General features: G+C 34.9%; 1 protein-coding gene across 5 annotated transcripts in view; it reads right to left on the bottom strand.

Annotated features, from left to right (window-relative positions):
• Positions 1-21,687, bottom strand: part of LOC134846304 (epidermal growth factor receptor kinase substrate 8-like) — a 140,147-nt gene that overhangs the window by 24,554 nt on the left and 93,906 nt on the right. For 2 of the 5 annotated variants that reach the window (XM_063863603.1, XM_063863604.1), the window contains exons 1-3: positions 6,385-6,921; positions 3,812-4,199; positions 2,852-2,972 (exon numbers count right to left, since the gene is read on the bottom strand). In XM_063863603.1, coding sequence (XP_063719673.1) covers positions 2,852-2,972; positions 3,812-4,199; positions 6,385-6,702 — 827 coding nt within the window. In that variant the 5' untranslated portion in view covers positions 6,703-6,921. Of the gene's footprint in view, positions 1-2,851; positions 2,973-3,811; positions 4,200-6,384; positions 6,923-20,967; positions 21,032-21,687 lie in introns of those variants that run through there. The other 3 variants (XM_063863600.1, XM_063863605.1, XM_063863606.1) reach the window with 3 other exon arrangements.

The following is a 21,687-nucleotide window of genomic DNA, read 5'->3' on the forward strand; positions in this document are numbered from 1 at the left end:
CATACGCCCCCGCCCCCTAAACCCGCTACTGGCCAGACGCTTAACTAATCATTAACACTAGTCACGAATAAAGCAGAGAACAGATGCCATGTAATTTCCAATGCTAGAGATCGTGATTATAGCAAAATTGCTACCAAATAAATGTACACTTTTGATGACCACTTTTATTTGCGAATTAGGTTAGAAAAAAGAAGGTTCAAACTAATACACCACTCTGTTTGTAAGTGTAAACATGTTTAAATCAAAACATATGAAGCGGAAACTAAGCCAAAAATACTAGGGTAGACCAAAGAGAGCCAATAAATCGTTTTCATGAAAATTTTTAGCAATAAAAATTCGAGATTCCAAAGTTAAAAGTACCGATGAGCAAAAAATTGCTTTTTTAAACGACGCATTATGAGGCGACTAAGCGATATAACACAAGTAGAAAACTCATAAAAAAATTGACAGAGTTCACGAACTGATTCATTAACTTATAAATTTTTTCGGAAAAAGCCTGTCCCAATTAGATAACGCGCAATAAATAAAACTTCTAAGTGTTTATCGAAGTGATATGCGTTTATCAATTAGAATACGAATCATTTTATTTATTTCTAGCCTGAGCTCTAAGTTTCAAGTCTTTATTGCAGAAAAAGGGGCGGGTCTTTTTACGTAATTCGCCCAATTTCCGCAGTTTTGCAATTTCTCTACCACGCAAAGAATAAAACACTGATCGGGCTTGATTGGTTAAACTAATGCGTGCCCTTCTTTTAGCCGATTTCCAGCAAGGACACGTTTCAAGCAGCTGTGAAGTTGGTCTTTTTCCCACCTCGAGCTATTTTCTGTTTTTTTTTTGTAGTCCGGACATAACTCCGGGCAGCTTATTTGAAATCTATTTGACTATTTTATAAAAACAATCTATTGCATTGGTAATTTCAGCTAATTTACAAGCTTACTTAAAAGGCTTGACAAAATATTTCAAGCTTGAGCTGGAGTCTGATAAGCTAATTCTAGCCAATCAGATTCAAGCGAAATAGTTTCAATTCAAAATGTGGAAATTTTGATTTTGGGCTCAATAAATAAGATCTTAGGTGGTTTCGTATTATTCCTTTTCGGCTCTTTTACCTTTTCCCACCAAAATTTCAAATTTTATTTTCTTGTTGCTTTACGTAGTATGAAAGATAACCTAGCGTGTAACGCACCTCCAGTGCTTCGAATTTTTTCGACAACTCATGAAAAACCGCATATATTGGAGCCAAGATCTGCAACCTTTTAGTGTACTCTGACTGCACCCAATTACAGGGTTGGCAATTTCCAAATTTATTTACAAAAACTTTATTTCCAATTTTGAAAAACCATAAAAGAGTCACCTCGAAAACTTAATAGGCCTCTGGAAAAAATTAGAGACCAGATTTGCAACTACTGAGAGTCCCTGAGAGCACCCTACTATAGAGTTGGGAATTTAAACTTTTGTGAGTTTTTTAAACCTAAGTTTGCCGAAAAAATGAAAAAATCATAATAAAAGTCACATAATAAAAGGATTTGAGCATTCAGAATTAGAGGCAATATTTGCAACGCCTGGTTGCACGCTGATAATAAGGTTGTCTCTCCATCAAATAGTAGTTTCAAATTTTGTGAAATTTTTTGTAGGGAAGTTCTTTGAGAAATTTTGAAAAAATCAAAAATATGTCTTATCTCGTAAAAATCAAAAATATGTCAAAAACTTAAAGCATTTGAGCAGTTGCATTTTGCAAGATTTGTAACTCCTGAGAGTACCCTGACAGCATCCAACTACAGGGTAAAGAATTTTAAATTTGGAAATGAAATTGATTTAATTTTTTTTGAACAATTACAAAAAACGTAATATATCGAAAATTACAAGAATTTGAGCAGTCATAATTAGAGGCAAGGCTCTCAACTCCTGAGAAGCCCTCAAATACAGAGTTGGGAATTTCAAATTTTGAAGAAAAAAAATTTCGTTTAATTTTTGTTTGAAAAATTTTGAAAAAATCACAAGAAAACGTCATATCTCGAAAACTACAAGGATTTGAGCCGTCACATTTAGAGGCAAGATTTGCAATCCTTGAGAGTACTCTGACAGCACCTAACAACAGGGTTAGGGGAAGTTTGGTAAATTATGTTGGAATTTAACTTTTCTGAAAATTTTTGAAAAAAAATCACGAAAATCGTCGTATCTCTTACACTATAAGGATTTGAGGCCAAATTCGCAACCTTTTGGGGAATCCTGACAGCATCCCACTATTGGGCTGCTAATTTCAAACTCGGTAGAATAACCACTGAATTCAAACTGGAAAATCGAAAAAATCTTAACCATTGCAATATGCGATATAGCTTAAACATGCAAAAAAATTACGTTGAAAAAGCTTAAACGTGGCGAGATAGTGAAGCCCGCATTTAAATATATAATAGGTGCGTTATAACAATCTGAAGAACAAACCCATTCACAAATTTTGGTTTGTTCATCATGCCAAGCTTCATTGCATTCAGAAAGAGCAAATAGTTTTTAAAACTGAATTTCAAATAGTTGGGGTGCGTAGGTGGAAAAGAGCCTGCTACGCTTATGCATAAAACACCAACAGAGACATAAAACAAAAGTTCAAAAAAATTCACAAGCTTTTTCGGCTAAAATGAGTTATTCGAAAGCCGCATTAACTAAGTTAAAAGTGACTGCCCAATCATCAGCTAAAATTGAAGGCTTGCTTAGTTCATCTTGATTTTTCGAATGTGAATTTTGAAGCAGTTATAGAAAAAAAAACATCAATAGTGTATAAATATTTTTCACAGGAAAAAAAAAATTACCGAAATGAGAAGTTTTGCAGCTCACAAGAAAACTGAACAATAGGTCATTTACCCTGAATATGAAGCTTGTTTGTAGTGTTGATTTTGTGGTGTGTTTGACTGCATCTGAAGAGATACCGGATCTCCATTCGCAATATTTCCCCGAGATCCTCCACTAAACTCATTAAATGAAGCTGAAACACAAAAACAGACCATTGTCACTTGCCAGTTGAATTTATGGCAGGACTTTTAAAGCACAAGTAGGACATTTGAAGCACTACAATTCATTATAACCAACATCAATTGAACTAGGGCTCTTTAAAAAGTACCAAGATAAAACTATCTCTGACTTATTTGAAACCATGAAAAATAGTTTTATATTTCGAGCATTACATCCTTCAAACCTTTGTTTTTTTTTCATAAAAAGGTACTTAAGGCATGTCAATTTAAGTTATTGTCTCAGCCATTTTAAGAAGTCTCAGATTGTTGAATGGAAATAGTGCCTAAATATGTATGCTTCAAAAATATAGACTTAATATCCCTTATTTGATAGAAATTACCATGGAACAGTGAAACAAAACTAAAAGCAGCTTAGCGCATTCAAAATCTCTTCGTTTTGTGACAGCTTCATTGTGGTAAATGAAAACATGATTTCCCCAGAAGAAAAAAACCAAAAAATTGAACATAGTAATAATATAACATTTAAATAGGCATCACAGCATCCTGTTTTAAACACTTCAAGGTTTGAACTGCGATTTTGTTTTTTAATTTCAAAATACCTTCCAGCAGTTTAGTAAAGAATTCAACTTCAGGATAGTACATGCGACTGATTGGCTTTAATTAAAGGGCCGGCAAAAGGTTGAAAGAAGGAGGAAAATGAACTCCCTTTCCCTAAATACAATATTTCCCACGAGAAATCAAATAAAACAAAAAAATGAGCAATGGATAACTTTGTGGCATAAATGAGACTGAATCAACAATCTGTGATCAACGTTCACCATCACAGCACATAAATTTTTACTAATTTATTTACAATCTCTCTTTTTCAGCTCCTTTTTGACGTAATTCTTTCTCTTCAAGTACAGCTCCTTTCCCGACATCTGCCCTCTTCCTAATCTCTCCATTTTTCCCACATCACTTCCCGACCTCCCTAATCCCTTAGTCGATCCTCCACTTCTACCATTCAGTGAAGCCACATCTTCATCTTGCATTTCCGATTTCGGCCTCTGAAGACTTGTATACTTCGGTCCAACTGAGCCGTGCATCTGAAATTCTTCGAAAGGTTTCACTTTCAGAGGTCCTCTGACACTTGAAAACATTTGAGGCTGCATTCCGACTTCAGATCCATCGTACATATTACTTTTTGGTTGCTGTCGCGATTTGAAACTGTTCGTCAAAGCACGAAACGGATTGCGTACACTCTGTTTTGAAATTAAGTCTGTTCACTTGTGTCAACCACCAAAAAGACTTTATTTGAGCAAATTGTAATCTTAAGTTCAGATTTAGGGAAGCAGGAAATTTGCTTACAGCGCAGAAAATTTGGTCAAAATTGAGTCTAAATGGTGACATAGGAGAGCTCGAAAATCAAATCCCAACAAAATTTTCAATTCAATTTCAAAAAAATCACACGTTGAAGCGCTTTGAATTTAAAATACTGTTAATAATTGGCATTTCTTTGGTGAAGTTGTCCCATTTAGAGGAAACTAGTTCAATAGGTTAAATTTTTATTCCACTGGTAAATCTAAATTTATAAACCTTTTCTAAATGAAAAGTCATTCACCTTTTTTGCGCACTTTACTCTTGGCGACCCACAGGGAATTTGCTTTCCTTTAAAAATAGCATAAAAGCCACTGATACGAAAAAAAAAATGAAAAAACGGTCGATATTTTTATGTGTCTCAAAGCGATCGACTTTGAGAAAAGATACTGAGAAACACAATATTCATCAAGCGGTATATTCATCAAGATTCAACACTTGGGTAGACAACTAAAGAGCCGAAGAAAAAATTCCTGTAAAAGCTTTTGAGCAATTAAAAGTTTTGAAAAACCTAAGTTTTTCATCCGCCCTACTTCAGCCGTCCAAAAGCCGAATTATCAGGCAGCTAAATCGATATAACATCAACCCAAAGCCGAAGAAAACTTTAAGTGATAATAAAAATCGAGAAATCTGCAAAAAAAAAGAAAATGAGAATTGGTTTAAAAGCAACAAACAAAATTCGAATGAAACGAATATTTAAAATGCAGACACGCTCAAAAATATATGTTGCCGGGCATTCCCACAGAACATACATGCAACAGCACATACAAGCTAATCGCCAGCGAGAAATCAAAAGTCAAGCCGCGAAAAATCGAATTTGAGAGTGAACAAGCTTTAAGACTTTTTCCTGCAAACAAAACACCAAAAAATCATCAGTACTTATAGTGCTGATTTAAATTATCCGGACAAAATGAACAAAACTTGAGTTTTCATACACGTTTTTCTCAAATTGGGTTAAGATTAGACAAAAAAAGAAAGTGAACAAAAGTTGCTTAGAATTTCCACAGAATTAATATGGTGTAATTTTTTCTCCGAAATTCTCAACCAAAATTTTACCCCAAAAATGCGTCACTTTGGTTTTTTTCAAATAATCAAAAATTACGCTGAAACTACTTTGTTAATTGATAAGAAAATTATATCACAAGAAGCCTCTTACACAGCCCAACAAAGTTTAAGAGAGGTTAAATCTCCAAAAGTTTGCGCAAATTGTTTAAAATGTTTTTAAACAAAGGTTCTGGGTTTTATATAGTAAAAATCACATTTATTGACTATCAAGTAAACATTTTTTCTCTTATACTAGTTTTTGGAGATTTAACATTTGTTCGACTGTGTAAGAGGCTTCTTGTGACATAACTTTCTCGTGAATTAATAAAGTAGTTTCAGCGTAATTCTTGATTAATTGAGAAAAACCAAAAAGACCCATTTTTGGCGTAAAATTTTGGATGAGAATTTTGGAGAAAAAATTACACCATATTAATTCTGAGGAAATACTAAGCAACTTTTGTTCTCTTCCCTTTTTGTCTAATCTTAACCCAATTTGAGAAAAAATTTTGTTCGTTTTGTCCGGATAATTTAAATCAGCACTGTATAGAAGAAAATCATTTCATTCTTTCGCACATGAAATGTGTCAATGAGCAAGGAAACGGAAAAAAAGGTATTTGTGAAATTTTTTGACTAAAATTGTGAAGAAAATATCTTTTATGATTGTAACTTTTTTTTACAAAACTTACACAATTTGAGAACACTTGAACTTTTAAAATTCCGCTGGGAAAACTATTAATTAAAACCCACTTTCGAAACTAAGTCATTAACGTTTTTTTTGTGCCATTTCCACTTTTTGGAGAGCCTAAATTACCGCGTTTTAGCGAACAAAAATAGCATGACCTATATAAGTGTCTTAAATGCGTTCATGCACATTTAAGAATGAGCTTTTAAGGCTGTGAACAAAACTGGGAAACTTTCAAGAAGGAATGAAAATCCCAAAAATTCTATTACCTTGATTATTAAACAACTTCTAATTTTCTTGAAAATTACTCTTTAAATAAGAATCTTAATGTAACCTGAACAGACTCGGTTATGATTTGGAACTTCCTCTCGTTTAGACCGAGATCTATTCGGCAAATTAATCGATCCAAACTGCGTAGATTCCGAGTGTATACGGAACATCTTCTCAAACTGCTTTACAGATCCCACACTTCCGTGACCAGCACTTCCTCGAATTTGGGGAACATGCTGACTATTGGCAAAATAATCATCACCAGGACCATAGTTTATCGAGCTCCGGTTTTGACTTTGACCAAGAGAGCTGCTTAAAAACTCATTTTCGTCTTTGGCTGTTCGTAAAAGGACTCTTGGAAGTTTATAATATTGAGCATTATTGAAACTCATGACGAGTTAGAGTTAGCTAACAATTGAATTAAAAAAACCGTAACAAAATCAAGAAGATAATTTAATAATATTTTATGAGTTAGGCGTGGATGAAATCTTGATTAGCTTCAAAGCATACAAAAACATCGCTGTTAGAAAAATTATATCATTAGAAATTTAAACACAATAGCTTTCTGTCTTCTGTAATAGAGAAACAGAATAAAAAGCATTAAGACTTCGCGAAGTTTAACAATTATAACCGACTAAAACTGGCCACATTCGATTTGATTATTCTAGTAGAAACATGCAGTATGAGAAATACAGATTAAAAGCTATTTACCACAGTCACTCAAATAGACTGCTACAGATTATTAGCCTCTAAGTGGACTTCAATCAGTAAAAGACCGGCGTAAATTAAAATTTATTACGAAGCTATGGAAATTCCATCAGTAGCTCTTCTTAAAACTTAAAACTGTTCTAGATGTGTCAAAAAAACTAAATTCACTTTGCAAGACACACTAAAGGACAAAATCAAGCGAAAATTCAGGTTTCTTTTCTCTAAAATGCTTGTTTTCAAGGATGATTTTGGACAATATTCACTAGGAATTTGAACAAAGTTTTTACATCGACGAAGAGCAAATGATCAGAGCTACCCTCTATGAAATTATCAAATTAAAATTTCAAGAATTTACTAATTTTTTCCGGGTCTGAAAATACCAGTTTTCATCACCTGCATTAAGCTCAAATTTAAAACGCGTCAAATTGTAATTAACAGTTAAGTAAAATTGTCACACTGAACAATTCAATTTTATCGCTTAGAATGTTTCACAACACATTAACAACTTTTTTTCGCTTATTCGAAAAAGAAATCACTCTGATGCAAATTTGAGAGTAGATAATTTCATAGAGGGTATCTCTCAGCATTTGCTCTCGCCCTATATAAAAATTTTGATAAATTTCAAGTAAACAAGCGCTTAACGCACCTTCGGTGCTTCGAAATTTTTCGACAACTCATGAAAAACCGCATATATTGGAAACAACATCTGCAAACTTTTAGTGTACTCTGACTGCACCCAACTACAGGGTTGGTAATTTTGAACTTTTAAATTTTTTAAATTCCCATTTTAAAAGCGTCATCTCGAAAACTTAATGGGCCTCGGGAGAAATTTGGAAGCCAGATTTGCAACCACTGAGGCAAGATTTGAGACGCCTGGGTGTACGCTGACAATAAGGTTGTATCTTCATCAAGTTAGTAGTTTAAAATTTTTTGAATTTCTTTGTAGATAAGTTCTTTGAGAAATTTTGAAAAAATCGAAAAACGTCACATCTCAGAAACTTAAAGCATTTGAGCAGTCGCATGTGGAAAGATTTGCAACTCTTTAGAGTACCCTGACAACACCGAACTATAGAGTTGGGAATTTCAAATTTTGAAACATAATTAATTTGCACTTTCTGGATATTTTGAAAAAATCACAAAAAACGTCACATCTCGAAAACTACAAAGAATTGAGCAGTGATATTTAGAGGCAAGATTCGAAATCCTTGAGAGTACTTTGACATGACCTAACTACAGGGTTGGGAATTTCAGTTTTTTAAAGAATAGAAATAATTTAAGTTTTCTGAAAATTTTTGAAAAAAAATCACAAAAAACGTCATATCTCGAAAACTACAAAAAATTGAGCAGTCATATTTGGAGGCAAGATTAGCAATTCTTGAGAGTACTCTGACAGGACCAAACTACAGGGTTGGGAATTTCAGATTTTTAAATAAAAAAAATACTTCAAGTTTTCTGAAAAATTTTGAAAAAATCGCAAAAAACGTCATATCTCGAAAACTACAAAGAATTGAGCAGTCATACTTGGAGGCAAGATTCGCAATCTTTGAGAGTACTCCGACAGGACCTAACTACAGGGTTGGGAATTTCAGATTTTTAAAAACTAATAATATTTTAATTTTTCTGAAATATTTTGAAAAAATCACAAAAAACGTCATATCTCGAAAACTACAAAGAATTGAGCAGTCATATTTGGAGGCAAGATTTGTAACTCCTTAGAGTACTCCGACAGCACCCAACTACAGGGTTGGGAAATTCAAGTTTTGTAAATTATTTTGTTATTTGAAATTTCTGAAAATTTTTGAAAAAATCAAAAAATCGTCTTATCTCGTTAGCGAAAATGATTCGAGCATTCAAAATTGGAGGCCAAATTCGCAACCCCTAATTCGATATTGGGCTGCTTAACTTAAACTCGGTAAAATAACCACTAAAATCAAATTGGAAAATCGAAAAAAAAATTCTTAACCATTGCAATATACGATACAGCTTAAACATGCAAAAATAATACGTTGAAAAAGCTTAAACATGGCGAGATAGTGAAGCCCGCATTTAAATATATAATAGATTTCGTCAAAAAGCGTCCTGTAAAACAGACATTTAAGCGATAAAAACCTGAATTTGCGCTTAAAATTGGCCAAAATTTAACAGTGAGAACTTTAAAATTAAAAACTTCAAACTCTCTAGTCCTGACTTTTATGAAACTTGAAAGAGAATATCATAATTTGGTTTCAAGGACTAATCAGTTTTTCAAGGTCTGAAAACGCATGTTTTCACTATCTGCTCAAATTTCCATCTAACAGAACGCTTTCTGAATTAAGCCGAATAGAAAGCTTTGATCATGCGATGGGAAAAATTTTCAACGAGAAAATTTAATGGTTCCGGGTGAAAATCGAACCACCCTCGACTGCTACTTACATTTTCATGCGGTTTTGAAAAAATTAGTGCAAATAAGGAAAACTGGCAAATTCAGAGCCAGATTAAACTGTGAAGTCTTGAAACCTAAATCGGATCAATTCATAGAGGGTGGCTATGATGATTTGCTTTAGGTATATGTTAAAATTTCGTAATATGTCGAAGTAAAATGAAGTAAATGCTGCCCATAATTATCGGTGAAAGGTGCCTCTTAGAAAAAAAAACTCACGCTCAACTTTAGCCACTGGTGTAAAATAACAGCAAGAAAGCAAATTGACTCAAGTAGCAGATAGCAACAATCATATATTGAATCGAGAAATTGAAGAAATCGGTATGAAACACACAATTGAAAAAAATTTACGCTAACACAAGATTTTTACTTTCTGATTTTTTTGTTGTTCTACAATAGATAGGATCTACTTAACAATCCCCCGTTGTATCTACTCAAGTGAAATAGCACTAGAGTTTTCTTTTGTGCGTTCTAATTTTGCTGCATTCTAAATGGTTGAAATATCGTTTGAAATAATGTACTTAACAATACCCCCCTTTCTTGAACAAGGGAGATCGTTAGATAGATACTGATGACATTGCACTAGTGTTTCAAATACTGCACTAGTTTTTCAACTATGGCACGAAACACAAACTGCACACCTACGTTTCATCAAACCAGAAGGCTACTTAAAAAGTGTATGCAGCAACATTTCTGGAGCAATTTGCACTCGTCCTGACTTTCAGAAACTTTGATAATTCAAGACAATTTTGAGGACTTGAATTATTGAAGTCCTGCATTATTTTGAATCGTTTTGAGGACAATACAAAAAACTAATATCAACTATCCAAGCTTTCTTTGGTGTACCTCTTTCAATACTAATATAAATTACAATGGGCTAAAAGCAAATCCTTGATTTACGCCTAATTTTTGCAGGCTTTTTCGAGATCAACTACGCCTCACGGTTGCAGGCTTTTTCGAGATGAACAAATATGTGATACAGGGACCACCCTTAAAGCCAAATTGTATGACATGGATAAATTGTCGCCACGTTTTTCTAGATTTTTTCATGTGTGTTCCAGTAATCGGATGCCTCCTTAGAATAGAATTTTAACGGATCGCCTTTTCCTTTAAAATCCCAGACTTCCTTAAGTCCAGCAAGTCTATATTCCCCGGAAAATTTCATCATATCCGAAGTTAGTCCTGGGCTTTTCTCATTTTTATTAGTGCCAGTGCCACTTCCTGTATAGTAAATTTCTCCAATGGTCTTGCCACTTGGTGGATGTCTTCCGTTTCAAACAGATCTGTCAATTAACTTATAGAAGTCCAGAATCGAACAAGTAAGAACAAAATCACAAGTTGCCCAAAAAAATACTGCAAGATATCAAAGAAAAAAGCTTTCAAAAAAATCAACCTATTCGATAGTTAATCGACTTTTTAACGTCAATATATCGGCTAAACAGCAACCGAAGGAGGCATTGCAAAAGGGAAATTGCCAACCGAAGTCATAGACCCCCGTTAAGAAAACGATGCCACGTGAAACATCAGCAGAAATAACAAATTAGATGGAACCAAACAGAAACATTTATTGAATTTAAAATTCTCGGAAAACAAAACAATTCAATGAATAACCAAGTAAAAATAAACTCTGAAGGTCAGATGCGTTTTCATTGTAATTGCATTCAATTTGCATGTTGCAACCAGAAACAAAGCCTGATGAGAAATCAAACATTTTCACTCCCTCACTGTGGTTAAGCGTAATTTGCATACACCGAAGCTGCCTTTTAAAAACACAGGCGAAATTGGCCACAAGGAGCTTCGAAACTGTAAGAAAATACAAACTGAAAAAGACGCTTTGAAAATGACTTTCTAACAGCGGGATTCGAACAGCCGGCCTCTAGAGTCAATTATGTTCCCAACTGTGCTTCATCTCCTATCTGTCTTCCAGAAACCACAGGTATGAAAAACGGGTAAAACATATGCTATTAAATTGTTAAATAGATAAACGAAGAGTACACAAAACTTACCAAAAGTTTGTGCGCTCATATGTGAAAAAGTGAGATCGTATTATTAAATAGTTTCAGGTTAAATGATTTGCGGGGTAGCCGTGGTGACCCCTTTTTCATGGTTGTGATTATTGGAGCGAGCTCATTACATCTGGCACTTGAAGATTGGGCATCAGTAGGAGGAAACGAGGAACTGCAAGAAGACGTCATCCATTACAAGGGAGTAACGTTTCATCCCAAATCGAAATCGAATAAAATCGTACGAAACATCTTGAGAGACGAAATTAACAGAAACGAGTCTGTAATTATCTGGCACGACGTAATAAACAATTCGATTTCAAAACATCCATTCAATCCAAGGACTCCCCTTACTGCCAATCAACTAGTTTCAGAAATCAAACCCCTAATCAATTCGCATCCTCGAATTGAAGGCCTTGTCTATTGTCAGAGAGACGGTGCACCCTATATTCTTGAAGATCTAAAGAAACTTCCGATACCAGTTGTTCAAGTTACAACAGACATAATTTCGAATTCGAAACAACAGGACAAAGATCTACTTGAAGGATACAGAGAACTGCATCAGGAAACCGCACTTGAAATCAAAACTTTAGCTATAATACGAAACAACAATAGCAACTTGAGTGATATCATAAAGAAGAAAAAGAAACCGTCAAAAAAACAACGAGAAGCACGAAGGAAACGAGAACAGAAATAAATTGTGAGTTTAAATTTCAATTCGTGACGGGACTGGGCTTAATTGTCCAGGCTTGGATCAAATTTAAATTTCAATTCGGGACGGGACTGGGCTTAATTGTCCAGGCTTGGATCAAATTTAAATTTCAATTCGTGACGGGACTGGGCTTAATTGTCCAGGCTTGGATCAAATTGTAAATAAATTTTCTCTATCCCATTTTCTCCTTCTCTCTGTATCCACCAATATGACTAAAAATTGCAAAACGTGCAAAAAACCCATAAATGCCAGGGACAGATGTTTCAGTTGTGTATCATGCAATGCTCAAATGCATCTTGAGAGCACCTGCACTGGTCTTACTAACACCGCCATCAATGGCATAAAAGACTTGGGTTTAAACGCAATGTCTATGCGACACATGTGTAACTAATAACGAAAGAGATAACTTCATAAAGTGTAGGACCATGATGCAAATGAACGAGAAAATTGAAAAAGAGAGTGAGGGAATACAAGCACGTCTTGAAAATATGGAAAAAAGGCTGACGGCATTGGTTGATGAAAAAGTCGAAAACGCTACAAAAACCACATGCGAAAAACTGGAAAAAAGCTATGCAGATGTACTCAGTGTGAAACCTGTTAAAGATGTGAAATCTCAACCAGGAGCTGGAAAAGAAGTAAAACAAGAAATACATCATAATATCAATAAAAGCTTCCGTATACAGGGGATCAGAGAAGATCCCGAGAAATCAAAAGGCGAAAATTTTGTCCCCACAACCGAAAAAGTACATGAGGTACTAAAAAAGTTAGGAGTTAAACCACAAATTGAAGAAATAAAAAGGCTAGGGAAATTCAGCAAAGAGCGCATCAAGTCAAGAACCTTATTAATAACTCTGTCAACGGAACATGAAGCACGATTGGTGCTGGCAAAGAGCTTCGAAAAAAGAGATGAGCTGCGAGATGAGGAAATTTACCTTCTGCCAGCATTATCGAAAGAAGATGCGAGGAAGGAAAACCTATGCTTAAAAAGACGAAGAGAACTTCTAGACGAAGGAGTCCCAAAGGAGAAAATCAAAATCAGGAATTTCGAGCTGTTCAATGATGCGAAAAAAGAGACGATAGAAGCAGAACAAGCAGATGATGCTTGACTAGGCTTTCTCAACATACTGCAAATGAATGTAAGAAGTCTCATAAATCTCGAACGACGAATGAAGTTTGCAAATGCTATAGCAACATCAAACTATGACATAATATGTCTCTGCGAGACTTGGTTAAATGAAAACATTGCATCATCTGAACTAATGCTAAATGAATACAGTATTTATAGATCAGAACGACAAACAGCCAAAGATCAAAATTTGCATGGTGGAGTACTAATAGCAGTGAAACAAACACTTTCATCTAAATTATTGCCAAATAAGCAACCTGAATGTTGTTTAACTTGCAGCATCCAAATAAACGATAAGCGAATTATTGTCTGCTGTTTTTACAATCCACCTTCGAGCAGCAAATATCGCTATTGTCTAGGCGATTTCGCAAATATTAAATGAAATCGAGAAATCAAATCAATCAACTGCAACAATTATTTGCGGAGATATAAATTTTCCAAATGCAAACTGGATTGACTATAGTAGCAAGGAAAATGAAGAAAACTCAATAATTGAACTAATCGAGCAACATCAGTTCGAGCAGGCAATAGATTTTCCAACTTGTGGAAAAAACACCCTAGACATTACATTATTCAAAAATTGTCACATTCATGCGACTCCTGACGAAAATTTCTCAAAAATTTACTATTGCTCCGACCACAAAGCAATCAGCATTCTAATTGAATGTCCTCACCATGAGGTAAAAGTCGCTATTGAAAACTTTCGAAGCTTCGGTAGCGTGGACTATAACGTAATCAAGAAATCAATACTAAGTGAGCCTTTCTCACCAGTATGTCACACAAACATCAACAGAATGTGCGAGGAACTTTACGACTATTTGGAAAATTTGGTAAACCAACATGTGCCTAGAAGAACGAGACGTCGCCAATCACTTCCGCCATGGGTTACGCCAAGTACCTCAAACCTCATGAACAAACTGCGAACACAAACTAGAATATACAAATTGAAACCTACAAGCTACCGCAGAAATCTCATTCAATCTCTAAATAAAATGGTGGAAGAAGCAGCAGAGGAAGATAGAGTAAACTATCAGGAAAATTTGATGTCCACTCGTACTCGTAACACACATTTAATTTTCAAACACTTTAAGAGTCTGAAAAAATCAGAAACTCTCCCAAAGACTATGATCAAGGACGAAATAGCTGTTACTAAAGCCAAAGAAAAAGTGAACTTTTTGAATGAATATTTTCACTCTGTCTTTTCGCCCAAATCAAGCTTCAACCTCAGTGATATGAAGTGCGAAAACACGATATTGAGTAACTTCAGTATCTCAAAAACATATTTGAACCAAATTATAACAGACCAAATTATAACATAACAAAATCGCGGGGCCCAGATGGATTCCCACCAATTTTCTTCCAGCGAACGGCCAGAGAAATGACCACAGTTTTGCATTGCGTTTTTAAAAACATCAAGAGGGTAAGGAAAATACCAGATAAATGGAAAGTTGCGGCTGTGTCGCCTATTTACAAGAAAGGTGACAAACGACTAATGGAAAACTACCGGCCGGTGTCACTCCTAAATATCATGAGTAAACTCCTGGAAAAATGCATGTATCCAGCGTTGTATGACCATTTCATTAAATTTCTCACAAGAAGTCAGCACGGTTTTGTTAAAAACCGTTCAGTTGTTACAAACATGTTATCTTTCTTGAAAGAAATCTACGAAGCTATTGACAAGAACGCTGAAAACCATGTGATCGCATTCTATACCGACTTCTCTAAGGCATTCGACAAAGTCCCACATTATGAACTACTAAAGAAAATGAGCAACATTGGAGTTGGAGGCTGTTTCCTTGAAATAATCGCAGACTATCTCAGCAACAGGAAACAATTTGTTCGTGCCGACAATTTCTCATCAGAAACTTTAGAAATTACAAGTGGCGTACCACAAGGATCGTTGATTGGTCCATTATTTTTCTGTATCTTCATAAATGATCTTCCCGAAGTATTGAAATTTAGTGACCCATTTATCTTTGCAGACGACCTAAAATTACTAGCAGTGAATGTAGACACAAAGGACATCCAGCAGGACCTAAAAACCGTTGAAAACTGGGTAGACAAAAACAAGATGAGTCTGGCACTGGACAAATGTTTTAAAGTCGAATTTAGAGGAAATCAACACGAATTCCTTCTTTGTGAAACAGCAGTGGAAAGCTCGAATGTGATAAAGGATCTAGGAATACATGTGTCTAAACATTTAACATGGACAACCCATATTGACTCAAGAATGTCGAAAGCGAATAAAACGTTCTATTGCATCCGCAGAAACTTAGAATTCAAAGTCAAAATGCGCATAAAACTTGGTCTGTACAAATCCTTAATACTTCTTGTTCTAACGTATGGTCTAATTATTTGCAATATCTCGAGAAGCGACTTAGGGAGATTAGAAAGGTTCCAAAAGAAAGTCTTAAAATGGATCACGGGAAACGATTCTGACTATACAGAGCAGCTGAGATTGTTAAACATCCTGCCTCTTGCGTTGTTTCTCCAGCTGAACGAGTTACTGATGATGGCGAAATTCATGCATGAAGAAAACGATCACATTATGCTCCCAGCAAAAATTGAAAATCCAGGAAGAACGAAAGAAATGTTCAACCTAAACAAGACCAGAACTGAAAAAGCTAGAGGAGAGTTTACATTCAGGACGTGCCGTCTAATAAACCGACTAAATCAGAAAATTGAATTTCGAGAAATGCGAGGCTTAAAGCGAAGATTGATACAGACGATGTGGAAGTTTTTCGACGATCAATTCTCAGAACAAAACAAGTGCACATGGGTCCTCTTCTGTGACTGCAACATGTGCCGAAATAACTGGACAAAATTTTGAGAACTTTGGGGATATCATCCCATCAGTATCCTACTGAAAATTCACAACAACAACAACAACAACAACAATAACGCAAGCATTTGCTTGTGTAAGCACATTTTGGACAAATTACGTTGAAATTGTAGTTCCGGCAACTCGTCCCGCTCATTTAATCAAAATGAACATTAGACCGAGCTTTTTCCTTCAATTTGAGCAACTACAAACAAGATTTAAAAAAAAACAGTCACAAAGAGTTTTTATGGGTTCTAAATTCAAACTGAAAACCATAAAGTTTTCACATCTTAGTTCCTTTGAAACGTTTTAAAATGACATGACAAAACGTCACATCTTGGAAATTAAAAGCATTCGAGCAGTCGCATTTGGACGCAAAATTTGCGACTCCTGGGAGTACTCTCACAGTACCCAACTAAAGGGTTAGGGATTTCAAATTTAGCAAAACTTCAAATAGAAAAGAAAACTAACATGATTTGACCAGCAAAACTCGGAATCAAGATCTGCAACACTTGAAAGTATTCAGACTGCACCCAACTACAGGGTTTTTACAGTATTCTGAACTCCTGTGAGTATTCTGATAGCCCCCAACTACAGAGTTGGGATTTCAAATTTTGAAGAAAAAAACATTTGATTTTTCTGAAAACTACTAAGATTTGAGCAGTCCTATTTGGGGTGCAAGATTCGCAACTTCTGAGAGTACTCTGATAGCCCCCAACTACAAAGTTCAGAATTTCAAATTTAGAAGAAAAAATAAACATGAATTTTCTGTAATTTTTTTGAAAAAATCACAAAAAACGTCATATCTCAATAATACAAGGACTTGATCAGTCATTTTTTGAGGCAAAATTCGCAACTCCACGGACTAACCTAGCAGAGCCTCACTATAGACATAAGAATTTCAGATTTTGTGAAATTTTTTATAACTAATTTCTTTGAACAATTTTTAAAAAAACAAACGTGTCATCTCAGAAACTAAGAGCGTTGGAGCAGTGAGCAGTCGCAGTTTGGCGCAAGATTTGCAACTCACGCAAAAAAAAAACGAAAATATACAAATCTAGAAAATACAAACAGAAGTAAATCAAAACACTAAGAGAAATTACAATGTAAATTACTCATAGCAAGACTTACTCATAGTAGGGCGACAAAACAAAGCAGACAATTTTTTTAAACTGAATATTTCCCAGTTGGAAAAAAAACAGGTCCCGGTCAGATCCATCCCACGACCTTTGCCGTATCAGGCAAATTTGTTACCGAAGGGGGCTGGCAACGGTAAGATTTTGAAGTGGGTATCTCTAGAGATGAGTCCTGTAGAAAAAATTATTAACGGGAAAAGTCTAGTACCCGATTGCAATACCATTGCTATCGCAAGGGCAATCACTCAGAGAAACCAAATCCGAAAAAAAAGTTTTGAAAAAATCGTAATATGGGCAATTGATGAAGTCCTCGAAGGCTTCGAGGAAGAAGTCAGTGTATGTCACATTCAGAAAACTGTGGTACAAAACTCCAAAACAGAAGCGAAACAGAGCCTTGCAAAATTTACGATGCGATACATCATTAGCGGACAGAAAATAAGACAAAGCCAGTAAGTCAAAGCCTTATTTGAAAAAAAAAGAACAAAATTTTTTTTATCTACTACGTATACCTCAAATATTGAAATTGAGGAACATAGCCAACTGAAAGTTGGAAAAGAGTAATGAGCGCAAGGAAACACAACCGAATTGAATTTTCAAAAACCTTCAACTATTGAATTTCGAAGCAAAAAATGAATGGCCTTAAAGCTCTTTGAATTTGTAGAACAACTTATGATGGACACTTTTATGTTAAAATTAACCCAATTTGAGAAAACGAACAATAGAAAAAACTTCCACTTCGCTGGGAAATCTGATAACTAACTTCCATTTTCGAAATCAAAAGTCGATCACGTTCTTCTTGACACTTGGAATTTTGCTGTTCGACAGTGGAGTTTGCCTTCCTTTTAACTAAAGAAATTTAACTTTAAAAAAACACAAGTCAAACCGCGAAAAATCAAAATTGAGCGTGAACAAATTTTAGGACTTTTTCCTGAAAAAAACTAAAATCAGCAAGAACTATATAAGAGTACTCACTATGTTCATTCCTCTTAAAAAAGTCCATAAAGAAATAAGCATGATACAAAAAATTCCAACCGGTAATTTGGGTTAGACGTCCGTTCAGCCGAAAAAAATAATAATTGTGCAGTGAAAATTTTTAAGGCTCATCAGAACCACAAAATTGGATTTAAAAAATTTTCGCCACTTTATTATTACTTAAATAACTAAATTTATTAGGATTTATTACAACGCAAACTAGCCAGTCAGGTCTGCGTCCCACCCTACCTAACCTGGGATAATGTTTCCGCACTTTCAGTCCTATTACGCGCATGCGCACACTCCGGCAAATTTGAATGTATGGCAGTGCAGCTGAAAACGCTTTCGCAAGACAAACTCGCCGATCGGGCGAAATTATAATGCTCAGTCAAAACTGGACATGATTGCTTAAAAACAACAACGATTTTTTTTATTTCCCGTTTTTGGATAATTGCGAGTCGGATGCTCTTCTACTGGGTCCTAAAGGGCCCACAGAGCATCCTGCAAAACTGTCAATCTTAAATTTTCAAAAAAAAAACTATAATTTTTTTTTCATTTTTTGTGATATTTTATTATCACAAAAAATGATCAATTTTATTATCTTCTACAACAAATTTTAAACATTTGCGGCAGCTTACAATGCAAGTTATTAGTTCAAACTTTCCATCTGGCTATATATGACCTAAACTACTGAAGCTAATGTAGGACAAGTCTGAATTTTTTTTTTTTTACAAAATTCGGTTAAACGACCAAATAAGAAAATTATAAAAGCAAAAAACTCCTTAAAAATGAACTTTTCAGCGTTTTTGCCATCAGGTCTCACACATTGCCCCACGGGAAAATCGTTTTTTAACTCAGAATCCATTATTTTTAGATTACAAAATTTTTCATTTTTCAAACCTTAGATGACCATCTTAAAAAAAAGAAATTTTTAATTTTCGCGAAAGCAAAAAAAATATGCCACAGTTTAAAGCATCATACCACATCAAAATAGGCACTATTGGAAAGTTCTTATTGACCAATGCCGAAAAATTTACTGATATCTACTTCATTAAACACACAAATTTTCTCATTTATTGAAAGCGGCACTATTAGGCCTATGAATCAAAATAAAATAGGCCGAAATTAAATCGAGAAGACAACAATTTTGAAAAATGAAATTAAAAAAAGCAAGTTGAATTAACTAAAAAAAACGTATGAGAAATTTTCGATGGGACGGATAATCATAAAGCTAACATGCTCAAAAAATTTCTGTTGCAGTTTCCAACAGAGAGACGATTGCTGCAGTTCAGAGTGCAACGTGAAAAAAAATGGAGATTTGAATTTCGAAATCATCCTGTGGACAAAGTTGTTTACGGGGGAAAAAGACTAGTACACGATAGCAAAACCCTTGCTTACAGCAAGGGTAATTAAAGAAACAGAGAAATAAAACAAGATCCGACCAAGACTTGAACACACAAGCTAAGTGTGCAAAGGCTACATGAAGGATCCAAGAAATTGTTAAGTTCAATAACCATGCAAGTTCGTTCCTCGCAGATTTGTAAAAACGTTGTTTACGGGAATAGTCTAGTTCCCAATAACAAGACACTTGCTATGACAAAACACTTGCTCTCTAACACGGCCAAAACTCCATAAGTTGTCAACCGAAATCCATGCTTTGGAAATGAGCCGACAAAAATTAAGCAGACAAACTATTCTAATTGAGGCTATTCTATTGTCCCCAGAAAAACTTTATAAAATCTAAGGTATAACAACAAGGCTAGCACAAACATGAAGGACAAAAATTATAATGAAATAAAATCAATTTCTACACAGGTGAAGCTTAGCTTAGCGCCACTTGCGATACAGAGCTAAATGACTATGATAAAATCTAACGGAAAAAAATAAACTGAAAAACTTAAACTTAGTTTTTGTCTAGAACTTTCCACAAAATCCAAAAATATTTGAAAAAATACCTGCACCATGAAAAACTTTACAAGGAATTTTTGAAATGCTTACACGAAGCCGAATTTCGAAAAAAAAATACCTTTCTGCGGAACTAAGCCGACGAATTATAACCAGACAAACAATCTGAATTGGCCAAAATTTCAGTTTGCAAAAAAATAGGTTTCAAGTGGAATCGAACTGCCGGCCTAAGTCGTCACAAGCATGGTGTTATAGCAAGTTTGAGGAAAGCTGAACCTTCGAAAAATTCGGGTTACGGGAAATAAACTGACCAAAATAATCAAACGGACGATACTCGGAAAAAAACTCTAGCTTGCAAGCAAAAATCTGATCTCGGCAGGATTCGATTCATAAGTTTTGGTCGTCGTGAGCAACTGCGTTATGTCTGTGCAAGCTGTCTCGGATGGTTAATTGAATTTTTGAAATTTGCATAACTTGAGTAATTTAATCAAGAATTTTTTTTTACTTAAACAAAAAACTTAATGAAATTAGTCAATTCATGCATAATTTATTCGTTTTCTTGGTAACTTTTGACGATTCTAACATTTGCTTTATATCGATACTCAGTATAAACTAATATAAGTCAATATTTTTCTGTTTTTCTGCTCTTGGACCCATTCTGTACTTAGATCATTCTCCTTATTGCTCCACCTCCATTTCGCAAAAATGTTTATTCCTCCGCCTGCATTAAAACTTACGTGAAAGTGGAGGTTAAACTTTTTGTCATGTAAATTTCAAAAGAAAACCTGGATAACACTGATGAAATCCAAAAAATCAGAGGACAGTAGTAACATAGAAAGATTTATAAATGACTACCTAAGCTGCTGTCATCAAAATAATAATCTGCCACTCCATTTTGTCGCTGGTTGTTACGCATCCCATCTGGAATAAAGATTCTCAAAAATAAACTGGCTCAAATTAACTCAACAAATTTTTATTGGTCGACGTGATGAGAAACACCATGTGATACAGCTTTATGGGCACCAGCCTAACTAATCTTACTTAGCTTTTGACTATATGCAAATAAGAGTCACATAGCTGAGTCTCGGATCCACCAGACAACGTAAAAACAATTAAAAAACGGGGCTAAAAATTATTATTAAAATTATTTTTGTAACAGTTACATATCGGATCCATTAGAGATGGATTGGTCGACGTTTAGCCTAATTGTTGTTGTTGTTGTTGGGGATTCACAGCACTGCTGTTGGGATTCTTGGTCCCGGCGTCTTCTGCACGTGATACAATCACAGAATAATTGCCACGTGCACGTTGTCATTTCTGAAAATCTCTCGTTTACAAATTTCCACATCGTGTTTAAAATTCTCGTCTTGAGGCCGATTCGTTTATCAAAATGAATATATGGTTCTAATCGATTTACAATCCTACTGGTTCTGAAAACAAATTCGTTTCTCGCTTTTTCCGTTCTCACTTTTCGCATCTCAAAAATTTCTGTATTTCTAGCCCGTGTGGTTCGCCTGTTTAACACTATTTCATTTCGTTCATTAGAATCAAGACTGGCAAGAAGTAAGATTTTAT

The sequence above is a fragment of the Symsagittifera roscoffensis genome, chromosome 5 (assembly GCF_963678635.1).
Source record: "Symsagittifera roscoffensis chromosome 5, txSymRosc1.1, whole genome shotgun sequence".
Taxonomy (NCBI): Eukaryota; Metazoa; Xenacoelomorpha; order Acoela; family Convolutidae; genus Symsagittifera; species Symsagittifera roscoffensis.